This window comes from Blennius ocellaris (genome assembly GCF_963422515.1).
Source record: "Blennius ocellaris genome assembly, chromosome: 14".
In the NCBI taxonomy this organism is placed as follows: domain Eukaryota; kingdom Metazoa; phylum Chordata; class Actinopteri; order Blenniiformes; family Blenniidae; genus Blennius; species Blennius ocellaris.
The window spans coordinates 11,052,984-11,068,885 of NC_137663.1; the positions used below are offsets into that span (position 1 = coordinate 11,052,984).

The 15,902-nt window shown below is 41.0% G+C and overlaps 1 protein-coding gene across 2 annotated transcripts; it reads right to left on the reverse strand.

Moving 5' to 3' along the window:
• Positions 1 to 1,744: 1,744 nt before the first annotated feature.
• jakmip2 (janus kinase and microtubule interacting protein 2) lies at positions 1,745 to 13,041 on the reverse strand (the record flags this gene model as incomplete). Of its 2 annotated transcripts, XM_080509423.1 has the most annotated exons (22): positions 1,745 to 1,795; positions 2,004 to 2,069; positions 2,156 to 2,308; positions 2,661 to 2,711; positions 2,977 to 3,054; positions 3,164 to 3,232; positions 3,323 to 3,388; positions 3,470 to 3,523; positions 3,629 to 3,730; positions 5,936 to 6,034; positions 6,123 to 6,185; positions 6,615 to 6,698; positions 9,092 to 9,220; positions 9,319 to 9,441; positions 9,548 to 9,604; positions 10,179 to 10,319; positions 10,415 to 10,561; positions 10,677 to 10,775; positions 11,300 to 11,509; positions 11,972 to 12,214; positions 12,310 to 12,564; positions 12,913 to 13,041. In XM_080509423.1, the coding sequence occupies 22 exons, from the start codon at positions 13,039 to 13,041 to the stop codon at positions 1,745 to 1,747; spliced, it is 2,469 nt and encodes an 822-aa protein (XP_080365549.1). The 2 variants fall into 2 exon arrangements, with proteins under 2 accessions (XP_080365549.1, XP_080365550.1); XM_080509424.1 differs by lacking the exon at positions 6,123 to 6,185.
• Between the last annotated feature and the right edge of the window lie 2,861 nt (positions 13,042 to 15,902).

A 15,902-nucleotide genomic window follows, 5' to 3' on the forward strand; every position in this document is an offset into this window, starting at 1 on the left:
TGTCTTTCCCTGTCTTTCTAATTGTGTGTCCTTGCACTCCGACCGTTGTTTCGAGTAATATTCAACGTCCCGCACCGCTGTAAAAAATATAATCCTGGGCAAGATCCTGAGAAACCCAAGCCACTTTAGAAATAATAGTTAGACCTTTGAAATGAAATAAAATGACATCTGAAGTGTGAACGGGCCAACAAACTGAACAACACATCCACCTATACTGACAGTGGTCACTGATGTGACGACACGAGCAGCCACCGCTACACACACCGTTTCACGCTCGTCCAGTAAATATATAACACTGCAGTCACAAACAAGATCTCCAAGCTGACACGCCACCTGCAAGAAGAAGACAAGAAGAATGTGAAGAAATATGACTCCAATATGATCTTTTCTTGACCCTTAACCTTTTGGTAACTTGTTCATCGCTTTATATTTTCTTCAAAACTGGTCAAATTGATGTCTTGGCTTAAGTTTGACTGCAAATGTGAAGTATGTGTCATTTTGGTGTCATGCTCTGCAAGACAAATGATTTGGAAAATTGCCATTTCAAGCATTTATCGAATGTACTTTAACTAAGACAAAACATTTCACACAGAAAATGGCCAATTTGTACATATTAGAGTGGGTGGCCTCAGAAGAGATGAAACTCACAGAGAGATCAGCAGACCTAACACTACTCTTTTTGTGGACTTTGTTTTCATTACAACTATTGGAAACCTGGAAGGAAAATGTATGGATGTATTTTACTTGAGCAGCACAGTTAGTTTAGCCACCATGAATATTGAACCAATGCCCCAAGTTTTTAATTCAAAGTCCAAATTCCTGTCATTCACCTTAAAATTTCATAAAACAACTGTTGAAAATCCCAGATTGTTAAAAAGACATTAATGATAATCTCCATTTCCACATGTATTTCCTAAAATCGCAAAACCTGCCTCATTCTCGGGTTTGTTCTGTTATTGCATAATACTTTTGCTTAAAGCAAAGTCAATAAATATTTCTTGAACTTTTGTTTAACCATGGTTTCTGGAAGAAGAACGCACACTGGAAACATTTGTCGGTTTGATTCTGGTGATTGGAAATATTAAAAAAGCATCAAATTTATAAAAACACACAAAAGTTGATGGTACTATTTCCGTCCCATAAACCCAAACTCAAAATTGGAAAACTCCAAGAAATGTTTCAACATGAGTGAGAAATGTAAAGAAGATACTGTAGAAAATAAAACAAAAGGGTTGAATATAGTCAAGTGGAGGCAAAGTTAAGAGTGTGTGGAGCAGTAAAATATAAAATATCATCAGTGCACAGTTTGAGGTCAAGTATATGGCTGTCCAAGACAGATATTGTAACATATGGTATCAGTGGCATATTCGCCCGAGTTGTTGAATGAGTCGTTGTTTTACAACATTCTGTTATGACGTAAAATGAATCACAGGGCTTCAAAAAGAACATTCATACTAATAATTGCGTCCCTGGTTTGAATCAGAAGATCAGAGGCCACTATCGGGAATCTTGCATCAGCTCTTTACTGCTTGTCAGTGACTCTCCAGCCCACATATCCTTGAGTTTTACCAGGTTTTCTTGTTTGGCTGCTGAACAAAGTCAAAACACTTGCTGTGCTGCTTCTGCTTTATCGGGGAAAATATTTGAGTAAGGTCCAGTGGAGAGGTGGGGGCGGGGAAAGACTTGAACTTTCTAACTCTTAAGCCCACGGGACTTACCTCTGCTACAGGACACGCCACAGGCTTCAAGGCCAAAGGATAAAGGCAAGAGAAAAGAACAAGAACAGAAATAGAAACTGGGGGGAAAAAGACAGAAAAGGAGAAGGGAAGAAAAAAAACCAGTGACAGAATTAGAAGAACACATAAGGTAGGTTAGTCAGCACAGAGAGACACAGAGGTTCACCTTACAGGGGAACTGGAGCATTCTGAATGATCAAAGTGTTATCACTTGTGAATTAAATAAAATAGTTGAAATTTAGTGTTAAGATTTAAAACACATCCTACTTTTTCTTCCAGGTCTTTAATCTGCCTCCTCTGGATTTCTGTCTTGTCTTCAAGGTCACGGATTCTCTGTAGTTATGAAGAGAAAGATCCTGCTCAGTGCCGCACATAGATGAATATCTCTATATCTATTACTGCTTCAGAGGCGGCCGGACCTGGTGGGCCTGGTGCAGCAGCTCCATCCTCTCCTGGAGGATCTGGCAGTCGTACTCGCGACTCTTCCTCAGCATCTGCCTCCTCAGCTTCTCCACCGCCGTCCGCAGCTCGTCCCTCTGAAGCTCGTCCAGAGGCTCGCCGTACTTTATGACCTGGAAGCAGGGATCAGTAACAAACGTAGGTATTGGGCCTTTGTGGTTTAATCAAACTTTTATTTATTTATTGTTTTCATCTCTACATGAGAATCAGAAGACAGGGATTTTGCATATGAGAATTCGTTTTGCCTTTGTTCGGCCATTACTTAAAACATACATAGGAAATGGACTGATTATAAATCATATATGTGGTCATAGCAAGCTTCCTCTAGTGATATATAACAAGGACAATTATATTTAAAAACAAAATATCCACTGTCTCTATCTAATTGACTAACATTCAGGATATTCAAATAAGTGCTTATCAAAACGAGGCTGATCTGTAAAAGAACACACTGACGTGAACTACCTTGTCCTGCTGGAGAGCGTTGTACAGGGTCGCTTCCAACTCTTGAATTTGCTGCAGAAAAGAGGAAAATAGCGATTTTTCTTAGTTTTTTGACCGTACAAATAAAAACAAAGTGCCCTCTACGACAATCTGTAAGGGCTCCGGAATGACTTATTGTCAAACTAGCACACGCTCAACCCTAAACCAAACATTGTTGTCATTCTAGCAAAACCATGAAACTCATCCCTAATAAGCTGATTTATTTTTTTTTATCTCAAAATAAAACTGGAAGCAACACTGTTTGGGTCTTGGCTCTGAGAATGTGAGCCACACTAACCATGTAGGCCTGGTCCAGGGCCTGTTTTCTGTAGTCCAGCTCTTCTTCTAGGTATCCTTTCTGCTTGCAGAACATCTCCTGCACACAGTAAACACGGTGCAGACGGTGAATACGGTAGGAATAAATGTAAATATGTATATATGATTTTTGGCCAATCCTCTTTTCCAGGCGTCTTCCTGTGACTCACCATCTCTATTTCCAAGTCCATCATCTTCTGGTGCAACGCCGCTTCCGTCCCTTCAATCTGTTGGATCCACTAGAGGGCAACAAAGCGACAAGATATGAGCGAGAGCAGCAGCATAGGATATATTCTGTCATCAAATATGGACTCATGGTCTGATCTCACCTTTTCTGCAAGAGACAAAACCGTGCTGGCCTGAATTATAGCCACTTGCTCTTCATTCCTCAAGTTCTGCACAAAAGGAATACAAGAGATTAAAAATTGGCTTTTTAAGGCTCGGACGTTATTCATGTTTAGTGTTAAATAAATTACCCCATTATCTCCGAGTATGTCTAATAGTTTGATGAGATCTGGAATGCACACGTCCTGTGAGGAGACAAGAATCGTGATTTTGACAATTTCAAAGCAAATTGTATCTTCTTTTTTTTAACTACTTCCTTCATACACAGTGAGAATGTCTTTAATGCTCACCTTCACTCCCTCTTTCATACAATATATCTGCAAGGCGCTGATTCCCTCAGAGAAAGGGTGCATCCTCAAATGATTGAATGGAGGCGACCTCCTCTCGCGCTCCTACGATTACATACACACATTTTATTATTAAAATGTCGCAAAAAAAAACAAAACCCTGTAATTAAACATTTCTTTATTATAAGGTCAAGGTCAAGGTCAAATTTATTTATAGAGCACATTTACAAACAGCAGCCACTTCCCCAAAGTGCTGTACAGATCCATAAAATAAAACAATCAACATTTAATACAAATAGAAAAAATAAAATCAACATGAGAAAAATGCTCAGCTCAGCTTGTGCCGAAGGCCAGTGCAAAAAAGTGAATCTTCAGCGAGCGCTTGAAACGCTCCAAAGATGTTGCAGTTCTAATATGTAAAGGGAGAGAATTCCACAATTTAGGGCCGGCTACAGTGAAGGCTCGGTCCCCTCTGCTCTTGCGCTTAGGCCTGGGATGGTCTAGAAGATAGTGTTCAGCGGACCTCAGAGCTCGGACAGGAGTGTGCAAGGAAGTCAACTCTGACAAATAAGGAGGAGCTAATCCATTTAGACATTTAAAAACAAACAAGAGGATTTTAAAATTTATTCTAGCCAATGAAGAGATGCCAGCACAGGAGTGATGTGATCATATCGTGATGCTCCTGAGAGCAGTCGTGCAGCTGCATTTTGTACCATCTGAAGGCGCTGAATCGAGGACTGGCTCAGGCCAAAATAAAGTGAATTACAGTAGTCAAGGCTGTTATATAACAATAACAATACTTTTTTTTGGACCAACTGCTTCATTGTAATGTGACATTTTGACACAAATGGAAAAATGACCTCCCTCCTCTCATAGATTGTATTAAATAACTGAGCCCGGTAACTCCTGCTGGTATGCCCCATCAGTGTCCAATACTGGACATTAATCAAACTCAAGGCCATTGTTATTATAGCTCATTATCAGGATTTTTCTGGATAAGTATTTACACTGTAGGGATGACACATTTTTAAATTATACATAATATTCTCCTAATTCATAGTATATCTTTCAGTGCAGGTGATGCAGTGGAGATCTCCTACAATTACCAAATATGAGATTGAAGTATGTTTTAATTGTGTTTGCATGATCACATAAAAAGTCTATCTGGAGCCTGGAGCCAATCTTACACACACACACTGCTCAGAGCGCCAAATGCAATGCAGGTTGTTGGGTTGTGGGACGTGACGAGAGCAGTAGCAGAAAAACCTCATGCATGCACTGGAAGAATGTGCAAAGTCCACACACAAAGGGTCGCAAGCCATGGATCTACTTCCTGCTTGTACATGCATTGAAAACAAACTGCTACGTGTTACATGTTTACCATTTCAATCAAAGTTCACGTTTCATCATAGGCGGTGATGTTGTGCAATATTCAGTGGCACCCGGGAAAGTGGCGAATGTGTCTGAATGGTCATTTCCCCTCGGTGCTCACTAGGTGCCAGTTTGCTGCTTCATAAGCTGAACTATCACAGTGTGCTGCAGCAGCAAAGGCAAAACACCAAGAAAACCATCAGATAAAATTAGAATGGTGGGCTGCTTGTCTTTATTACTGAATGACTAACTTCACCAGCAAAACCCAGCAACAGAGACAACTGTTGATGATTTGACAATTACACAACAAGCTGAGGTTTTTTTTTCCAGCAAAACTGAGAAATAAAGGCATAATTGAACACATTCAGTCATCCTCCAATATAAAGAATTGTCTGCTTTGAAAGCAGATTGTTCTCTTTGGGTATTTTTCTATAAACTTCACTACACTTTGCTTTCTTTAACTTAATCGCCGTATGCTTTCATTGCATGTTTACAGAATTAATTGGAAATTTCAAAATATTCATGCACTCCGCACATGAAAACACATTTCTTCGTCACAAATGAGCCTCCAATGCCTAGTTTGAAGCTTTTGCTCCATTTTTATTTAAGGAAAAAAGTTAAACAAATCTCACACATATTGCACAATTGTTCTGAAAGTGTCAAAAGGAATGTTTTGCATCTGGAATTGAGTTCCTCCATTCAAATAATGTGTTTTTGTTGGACTGCAAAAAAAGCACAGATAATACAGCTTTGGGTCAATCTGCTGGAATTGGAACACATTCACTCAAATGTTTGCGACCTGAGAGAATTTTAGGTTAACAGGCTTATTGTCTGAAAAACAAAGAAGGAGTTTGACTTGATTTGGCAGTGAGATTTAAGGCGGATCTCAAAGGGACAGTCATCACAGTAGTGTGTCTGAAAAACATTAGTGTGACTCACCTCGAGCTCCAGTATCCTGAACTCCAACAGTTCATTTTGGTCCCTGGAGTCTTGAAGCTCCTGCTGCAGCCGGCCATTTTCTGAATCCAGCTTCTCCACCTGGGCATGGTAAATATTCACAAACATTACTATTTCCCTTTAAAATTGTCCAAGCGTGAAAAATGATTTTCGGAAGAAGAAGCCCCACCTTTTCCAGTAATTCCTGATTCCTTCGTAAAAACAGCTGCTTCTCCTCCACCCACTTCGAGTCCTGAAGTGTGAGAAAAATGATTCAAACCACAGAAATAAATAAAAACAACTGAAACTGTATTTACCTCATCTTTTACCCATCTTCAACAAAACAACAAAGTAAAGTTTCAGTAATGACAAGACAAGTAAGAACTTGTGAAATGTCATCCGCACATGTCGCAAATAGGGCTTCGACCGTAAGACGGTATGAGTTCTGAACTTGCCACCATTAATGTGGCCCTGAAGTTCTCTTTTAAATAACACTGGGTATAGTGTGTTACAAGGTAAAGGTTACTGTTACAATATTCAGTTGTTATTATATGTTGAGTATTAAAATAAAGAAGAATCCAGAAGAAAAAAAACGGTGACCAAATAACAGTTTATCAATCAAACCATTATGAGGGAGTTTGTTTGGTGTGTTCATTTGGACGGATGCTGGTATGAAACGTACCTGTCCCTTCAGCGTGAGCTCCTTTTCCAAGTCCTCTATTTTGGCTTTATACCGGAGAACATCTGCTTGGAGTTGCTCTTGAGCCTGAAACGCGGCAGCACAAACACAGAATGATCCATCAGACTGCTTTTTGAAAAGATGCACGGCTCGTTCCGACCATTCAGGCTGACATCATGCAGTTACGCTCCACAACAATGAAGCCGTTCAGCGCGGCGCCTCGACGCGAACCGAGAGGAATGCAGTGGGCTTTTAGCTTAAAATATAGTTTACCGCCCAGCTAATGCAGACAGCTGAATGTCTGATGTCCACTTACTGCAGCAGCTGAGCCGGAAATGTGGCTGCTGAGTTCGATGCAGTTCGGGAAAATCCCACCTGCGCCGCAAGATCGTCTGTCTCCACCTCGATATGTGGGAACTGATCAAATTGTACAGTCTGAAGCGTTTTGCATTGTGCTTGTGAGCATCTTTCCTTCGCTACCTTTGAGTCAACAATGCATTTTTTTTCTCTTCCTGTCAAGAAGAACATTCTCACACTTTCAGGGGTGTTACATATTAGCACGTTTTCAAGCATTGTGTGCGTGTGTGTGCGTTGCTGCAAAACATTAAGCGCACTAATCCAGAACAATTGCATAAGCCGTACTTTTCCACTACATTTTGAACTTTACACTTTTGCCTTGTGGACACACTTGATCCATTACCTGATGATAAATGGCTCCTTTGGCTGTATATTCTTTAGCGAGATTTCCACCAAAAACACGTGAGAATGATGACGGGCAGAAGGATTCAGTGCTTGGAAACATGATGTGCTATTTAAGAATGAATAAGCCCTTGATGATGTGGCAAAGGTGACATTTGGTGAAACTAATTAAGTTTCCAACTGCTACAAGTAGAGGGGCATTGTGGGATTGTAGCCTTCTGATATTTCAAGATAAGAGAAGATCAAATAAGACTATCAATAGTATAATAAAATGAAGACAACTCTGTGTTTGTAATATAGCACAGTTGGCAAATTAACTTTACGTTAGCTGCCACTTACAGTAAGCAATTTCAGCATAACTTGTAAATGATGACAACTCCACATGTTTACATGTAACCTGAAGTTCACAAATAAATAATGCCAATTTTATCATAATTCTTTGCAACACATTGCGAAGAGAAGCATCTCCTCCATGTAATGATGTATTTCCACATACTGACGACATAATGACGAATGGAACGAATCTCAATTCGTAACCCGAGGATCACGATTTTCATCTAAATTAAATGATTCGTAGAGACATCATGTGCCATCACGAACAGTTGGCCAGGGCGTAAAACAAGCCAGGTCTGCGACTGGCTAAATATATGTCTCCGCACAAACCCCCAGTCATTCTACCATCAGCTGCTGAACAGGACACATAGAGTTGGGTTCTCTGTGCCGAGAGCAGGAGGACAGAACCAAACTGAGGGAAGCTCATGCTGTCATGCCACCGTGTCACGGACCCGAACCATCAAAAACACAATTCGGATGCCATCACGCTCTATTACGCAGCACAACTAAACGACAAGCTCAGTTGCTAACGTCCAAGGTGATTCTTCATATTTGCTGAAGATTTTATTTGGAAGCCAAAAACATGCTTGACGAATGTCGAGAACGTCACGCACCGACATGCCCCGGTCCAGAACCCTATTCGGATGCGTTAAGTGCCATTATGAATGTTGAATGTATGAATGTGCCACAAATGGCAGGAATATTACGTTTGTAACCCATAGTGCCTGTGTGTAAACACAGCAAGAGATTCATATTTTAAAATAGCTTTGCAAGCTCATCCTGGCCTCTCTTCGGCCAGCGGTCCGATTATTAGACACCCTTGCTTCACTCAGCAATCGCATCTTGTTTTGTTTGTTTTTGTACCTGAAAATTGAATTGCCTTTCTTGATCTCTTCTTTTGTTGAACAGTAAAGCTATAAAACCCAAGGAGTTAAATCTATCTGGAAGGGAACTATTTCAACTTAGTGACGCTTAAAACAGGACAAATTATTGACAAACCATTGATCTTATTCAGGCGTGGATATAAATAATATATAAACGTGCATTCATTTCATTGATGATACACTTTAATTTGAGATTTATTGCATGTACTGAAGATTTTGAGGAAAAAATATAGTAAATGATTTAAAAACCAGACTTTTTATTGACTTTATTGTGATATTGGTATCTTATGAATAATACATGACGAGTTCTTCCACAGTCTTTACATTGCAACACGGCATGGAGCCTCTGTTTGAAAATACCACACTGCTTGACTAATCATGCCCTGCAATATGCTTTAATGTATGGAAAATGACTAAATTACAATGTGCTACAGTGGAATAAGTGAGCTTGCTGTTTGCAGAATCATGTGTTTGGAGAAATGCTCAAGGCGACTGATAAACTCCTCGTGTATAACTACTTTCTAAACTGCGCTCAAACTCAGCCAACGCAACCTTTGAACGTACCTTTGCTTCCATCTCTGCATCCAGTATGCCTCCTTTCTGCTCCTGCAGCAGGGCGTAGGCTCGCTGCAGGGCCTGATACTCCCTGGTCAGCTGACGGAAACGAAGCTCCGACTCCTCGTTGGCGAGACCCTTGTTTCACACACGCAGGTGAAGAAACAGGTCAAAGGTTACCATGGTGTTGATGGAGCTGGGATGAACCGAAACGTGTCCGAGATGTGATTTCTCACCTCATCCAGGTCTTCATCGGGAGTGGCCGGAGTCCTGTCCATCCGGAACGAAGCCACCGATGAAGTCTCGGAGTCCATCGACTCTTCATCGTATCCAAAGAAAGTGTCGACGACAATGTGCCTCTGCAGGAACCAAAAAACACGGCAGGAAATCAATGTGATTGTTTTGTACTTTTGGGTTTGGTTTAAAATGAAACCTTCCGGTCACAATCTTTTCTTCTCTTCCCACCTTTATAGGCCTTGAACTTCTTTTATGTCTTTTCTTTCTGAGTAGTTTTTCTCGATCCTGCAACAACAAACAAATATTCAGAAAAAGAAAAAAAAGAAAAACAACTCCTCCACAACTTCACATTTGTGCTCATCGTTATCTGAAGACTGTAGCACCCGGACGGTGATCACGGTATCCTCACTGTGGCCGTTTGCATGAAATCCTTTTATAAATGGTTAAGCATGGTGTGATCACTTAAACACAGTACATGAACATGACTGTTGGTCCAATTCATTAAATGGATCACTTTTTTGGCTCTTGAGCCTGAACTGTATAAGAAAATCATTCCTTTCTCTTGGAATACGGAATCATTCTTCATGTAAATTTCTATCACTGTTGATGAAAGAGAATCACATTTCGGAAGACAAAGCATGGTAATGTACATAGTGAGTCAGATCATACGAAAATTGATCCCGTTCTTCATAGGGATTATTGATAATTCACCTACAAAAAGGAATCTTGATTTGGAATGTTGTGCACCAACATGACAAATAAATGGACCAAAAAACATTGGAGTTTGAGTAATAATGAAGATGTGACTCTGATCATCTGGTTTATTCTCCTTTCGCTCTCCTGCATTCAACAAACGTACCCTGGTGAGCTCATCGATCATGCTTTGTTGCTCCAGAACTTGAAGCTTGAGAAAAGCTATTTCCTGGTCATCGTGGGCTTGGTCCAAGTCATTCAGGGACTTTAGTTTCTTCAGTGGAGGATTGGAGCTGATTCTCTCCTTCTGTAAATCCGCAACACACAAACACAACAGACAACCATGATCACATACAGCCTGTGTTTACAGATTTATATGCTAATATGTATTTTTGTGCTTACCATCTCAAGGTTCTCCTTCACCAGGCTCTTCATTTTGTCCTCCAGCTTCTGGATAGATTTGGTCAGATCATCATTCCTCTTACTCAGCAGCTTGTTCTTATCCAGCAGCGGCTTACACTGCTTCTCCGACTCCCGGATTCTCTTCAGCTGATGAGGAGAAGAGGCCTTAGAGCTCAAATCAGTGGTGATCAAGGGCATGCGCCAGTAAAGAGAGGACGAATCCACAACACAAAAGAAATGCAAAGAAAAAGCCAGTTTATACCAGTTCGTTTCTCTCATCCACCAGTAGGGAGTTGCGGTCTTCCAACTTGCGGATAGTTGAGTTAAGTTCAGCCATGCGCCTCTGGTTTCTCCTCAAGTCCTGGATAAGACACAAAACACAATTTTCTCAAATTATCAAATCACAATATACTTTTTTTTTAAGTTGCCCTAAATGATCAGTTTACTGTCAAGAACCATGTTGACTGAGGTCGTTGTGAACAAATACCAAACATTGACATTTTCTGCAGTCAAACTTAATGAATGATTAAGTTTAGGAAATAGGTGTTTCTGAGGTTCAGGAAGCTAACAACAGCATTTACTGAATACGGAGACACTGAGATGAGTGTATGTGGGAGACACAACGAGGTGGAAACGCCTGCCTCTCGCTGAACAATCTCATGACTCGTTCGTGTTCAATGAGTGAGACTGTCCATGATTATGACAATCAATATGCTTCTGTTCTCAGGACTTTAAACCTCATGCATCTCATGAACTACCACAAAGGGAGATACAGTGATTAAAGCGACTTTAGCAGACTTGAACAAAAAAACCCAAAAACAAATACATCGTGTTCCAACTTTGATGAATTAAAAAAAGCTTCTTTGAGTGTCGGTGTACACTCACCGGGCTGCCACAGTGCTCCGCACCGTCTCCAGCTCTGCCTGGGATCTCTCTTTTCGGGCTTCCGAGGCCACATTCGGCCTCCTTGACGAGAAACAGCTGTTCATCCAGGGCGTCCTTCTGAAGCTGCAGCTTCTGTAGGAAACCTGTCGCCGATTCCATCTCCTTCTCCAGAGAGAAAATGGTGCGGTCCTTCGATTTGATTTCATCCACCTATGAGGGCGTGAACAGAAATATAGTCGTCGATAAGAAATTGGTCATGGGTTATAATGTGGATTTTGTCATTTCTGACATCACTCTCCCTCCTTTTTGGTCATTATTTTGATTTACCTTATTTTCTTATTCTTTCTCAGATAAGTATTGACGCAAAACTGGATATATTTTTAAAACATTAATGCAACCACAGGCAAAATATTTCATAGATTCATTTCATACTGAATTGTTTAAAGTTGAAATAAATGGCTTTTGGGGAGACAGTACTGACTAACATTTATGTCCACCACACTATTTACACACCCTTACATTTACTTTAACCCTAACTCAGTTCTAAAGTGACCTTATTTTACATAAAAATAAAACACTTGGTAGAATGTGACTTTTACCATTTTAAATGCTACACTCCGACACATCCTTCAGCTTGTAGTCTGTTGAAAGGTCAGATTTTATTCCACCCACCAGCCTGCGAATGTCTTTCTCACAGTCCCACTTGATCTTGGAGATCTGCTCCTGGTGTTGCTGGTGCTCCACCCGCAGATCTCCGGCCTTCATCTTGTCGGCCTGGATCATGTTGCTGAGGGCCTCGTCGGTCTGCTTCTTGGAGTTCTTCAGCTCAACGATCTCCTGCAGCAGCTTCACTCTCTCCTGGTCGAAGAAACGCCGCGCGTCCTCCTTGGCCTCCAGAGTCAAGGCTGTGCGCACCTGCAGCCGAGATGGGGGGGCAGCGTCAAAGCCGGCTGACAGACAGAAACAGTGACGCTGACGCAAGAAAAGGAAGGGTAGGTTGAAAACCGTACCTTCTCTCCACTGCCGTCGCGCATGGCGCTCAGCGCCGCTTTGAGCCTCTGGTTCTCCTGGTCTTTGATTTTGGCGTGGCGGGCCAGCTCCTGCTCATGCTGCCGCGTCAGGTTTTCCCTGAGCGCCTGCAGCTCCTTCTGCTTTTCCTCGTGCCACTTGGCCCGCTGCTCTGTCAACATGGCAGTGTGACGGTGCTGCTCCTGCTCTCGCACACGCTTCACCTCCTGCACCTTGTCTCGCTCCAGTTTGCTCACCTTTGAGAGGAGCGAGAACAGGGAGAGAAGACGATAGATTTTATTACGTCCATACTCCTGTCAGTCAGCTCTCAACTGCATATAACTGGGTTTTCTGTTTATTTTGACACCTTATACAAATTTATTTTACTTGAACTTCAAAAAAACAACAACCAGATGTCATTAGAGAGGCAAATAGTTAAAAAAAAAAAAAGTTTTTTAACTGAATACGGTAAACAAATGAAGAATGATTCCAAACTAATAATATCAAAAGGATGCTTGAATCATTTAAGTCCACTAGGTTTGCACAAACAGTATTTTGAGTAGCCAAAAATAAGGAGAAAAAAAAAGGTTATTGGTGTTCAGTACCTTGCATTTTTCTTGGTGCAGCTCTATCTGAATGTCAGTTAGTTTGGACCTGAGATCTTCATTGGCTGCCTGTAAGGCAGAGATGAGCGCTTCGGGCTTCTCGCCCTTCGTACGCCCTTTCTTCGCCATTGAGTCAAAAACTAGAGGGGCTCTTCTGATGCTTTCATTGAGACTTCACTGAAACTTTCCAAGGTGGTCCCCACGTTTCCAATTCCTCCTTTTCCTCATTCTCCTGTAAGACAGAAGGGCTTGGGGGTGGAGAAGAAGCACAATGTGAGATATACAAATGACGATCAGTTAATATCAGCATACCAAAACATTGAAATGAGTAGAATGTTCTCAGTTTCAAAGTAATGTCAGGCCAGTATGATAATCTCAAGATGTGTATCTTCAGCAGAAATAATGACCAACAACCCATTTTGCCATATTTGCACCATGAACCAGTCATTAGTCCATCACAGGACAAACACACACACACTTATTACACCTACAGTGAATTTAAAATCACAGATTGGCCTTAAACGCATGTTCGTATACTGCGAAGGGGGAAACTGGAGTACGTTAAGAAAACCCACGCATGTACGGAAAGAACATGCACACTGTACATGCAAAGAGGTGAGTCATCGTGGCATCAAGGTGAGAAGCAGTAGGCATTGCTCAAGTTAACAGGATTCCTTCTCTTCGAAACATCAAGCTGGGAAACTGTAAGCTACTGATGTAAAGTCCAAATAAACGACTCACTCAGGCTTCATTCATCCCAATCAGGGCAATTCAGTTCAGCAATATGCTGACCATAGCCAAGCAAAAGAACCATGCATGAACAGATTTCGCTGATCAAGACTTTTGCGGGCCACAAAGCGCTTTCCACTCTTAGACACAGTCATCCATTCACACAGCAATGGAGGTGGCTGCCCTGCAAGGCACTCCATGCACACATCGACAGCAATAGCATGTGGACAGATGGACAAGAAAAGATCTCAACACCCTGCAAAGTCTAAACTAATAAAATGAAAAAGTAAATGATGCCTTGCCTTGTAAGTTCTTTTTTTTTTTTTTTTGCCTTGTAAGTTCTAACGGAGGCTGAGCAGATAAGGAAACTGATCAGACAATAATCAAGGGTTATTGCCTGTGATGAGGGGGCAGCGAGATCACACGAGGGCCGAGCCAGAAGACACTTAACAGAACACGGGCAGGAAACATGAAACCAGACATGGACTAAACCTAGAATCTAAAACAAGAACCACCACAAAACTAGAACGACATGAAGCACAAGGGAATCATGGGCCACGGACCACTTTTAAAAGCTCTCTTCCATTGTGAATCTTCGCCATTTACCAGGCCGCTGAAACTTCCTGTACACGTTGTTCTCTGGGTGCAGGATGCGCTCGTTAAAGGCATTGGCTTCACATGACTGCTGCAGACCAGGATTAAACAAAACCAAGTGATGAAAAAAAACATGAGCAGTAAAGACACGTCTGCAAATCGATACTGAGAAACAGAACAGCTGCTATCATATTTACTATTAGTTGATATGGCTGATATGGGCTCAGTTAGAGACTCTTTAAGGTCAATCTGTTGACACATGTCGATCAGTTGTACCTTTGGAGCGGTTTATCTCGCAGCATGTGAAGCAACCAATCACTTTTGATGGTTTGGTCTTTATCCTAAAGCTTGTGCATCAAAGCTTCTGACTGCTTTTTAGGATTGTCTGCTTCTGCTGAGTCAGTATTAAACCTTCCTGCCCTTCTATTGGCCTTTTCTTTATGCACTGCTTATGCATTCATTCAAAATAAATCAATATGAAGGTAAATTGTGAACATGATCATCATCGTCATAAAACTACTCTCTTGTTTGATAAAAGACCATGAAAATTAAATGTGCTGTGAATAAAAATACGATGAATTGAAATGAAATAATTCAAATGTTATATAAACGATACATTCAAACACAAGTGCAGCACATGTGGCCATTGCAAGACATGTATTAAGAGATTTTAAAACGTATTCCTACTGCACATCAGCAAATATATTGCATGTATTTGTATGTGGATACCATCCACTGATGGGAATTTGAAAAAGGAAGTGTGTCAATTAACAAGATTAACCTGTCAATTAACCTGCACAAGGCATCTGCAATGTCTTTTTCCTTCTACAATCTTGAGTTTCTTCCCAAAAGTCTAAACTCTTACTTATTTAGAAAAGAGATGATCCACTGTGGGAAACTCCAACCTCTTGCGATTCCAACTGTGATAAGTCAGGTGTAAAAGACGCATGAATTATTTCATGTTGGAATCTGTTTCCCAAAAACTGTGCTTCATCCATCCATTCAGTTCAGGGTCACAGGGTGCTGAAAATGAACAATAAAGTGGTTCACCTAATAAACATCTACTGTATCGTCCAAAAACATATTTGTTTTTGGACTGCAGGAGGAAACCAAAGAGAAACCAAGGTAACTGGACAGAAAGCCACTGCTTCCTGGATAAATATCTGTTGGTATAGACTCTATATATGTAGAAAAAAATGTATTGTAACACTGTATTTAAATTTAAATCCCCTATATTAAAGAAAAATAAATGAATTGTCTTATAGTATAGATTTTTCAAACCATATCCGTTCAATCCCATGACTGCGAGATAGTTTGACAACACATGAAACAGGAAGCAGCTTAAGTAAGCAAGAAGTTAGTTGCAATTGTTCATGACCGATGTACATTTTTTCATATGAAAGGCCCTCAAGCGAAGCACTCGAGACATTACGCATGACTGACTGTCTTGCCGCTTGCTTCGTGATGACGGAATCTCTGCAGCGGTACAGACAAGTTGTCTATTGCTACTACCCTTATGACCTGTGTCCACAGGCCTGAGCCAAGCGATTTGTGTATTTCCACAATGCACAACCTCCAGTTCTTTTATTATTATTTTTTGTTCATCAGGGCCACATGCGATAATGGTTGCAGTACGTGTTTGTCAGTTAAACAGAAACTATATGCAA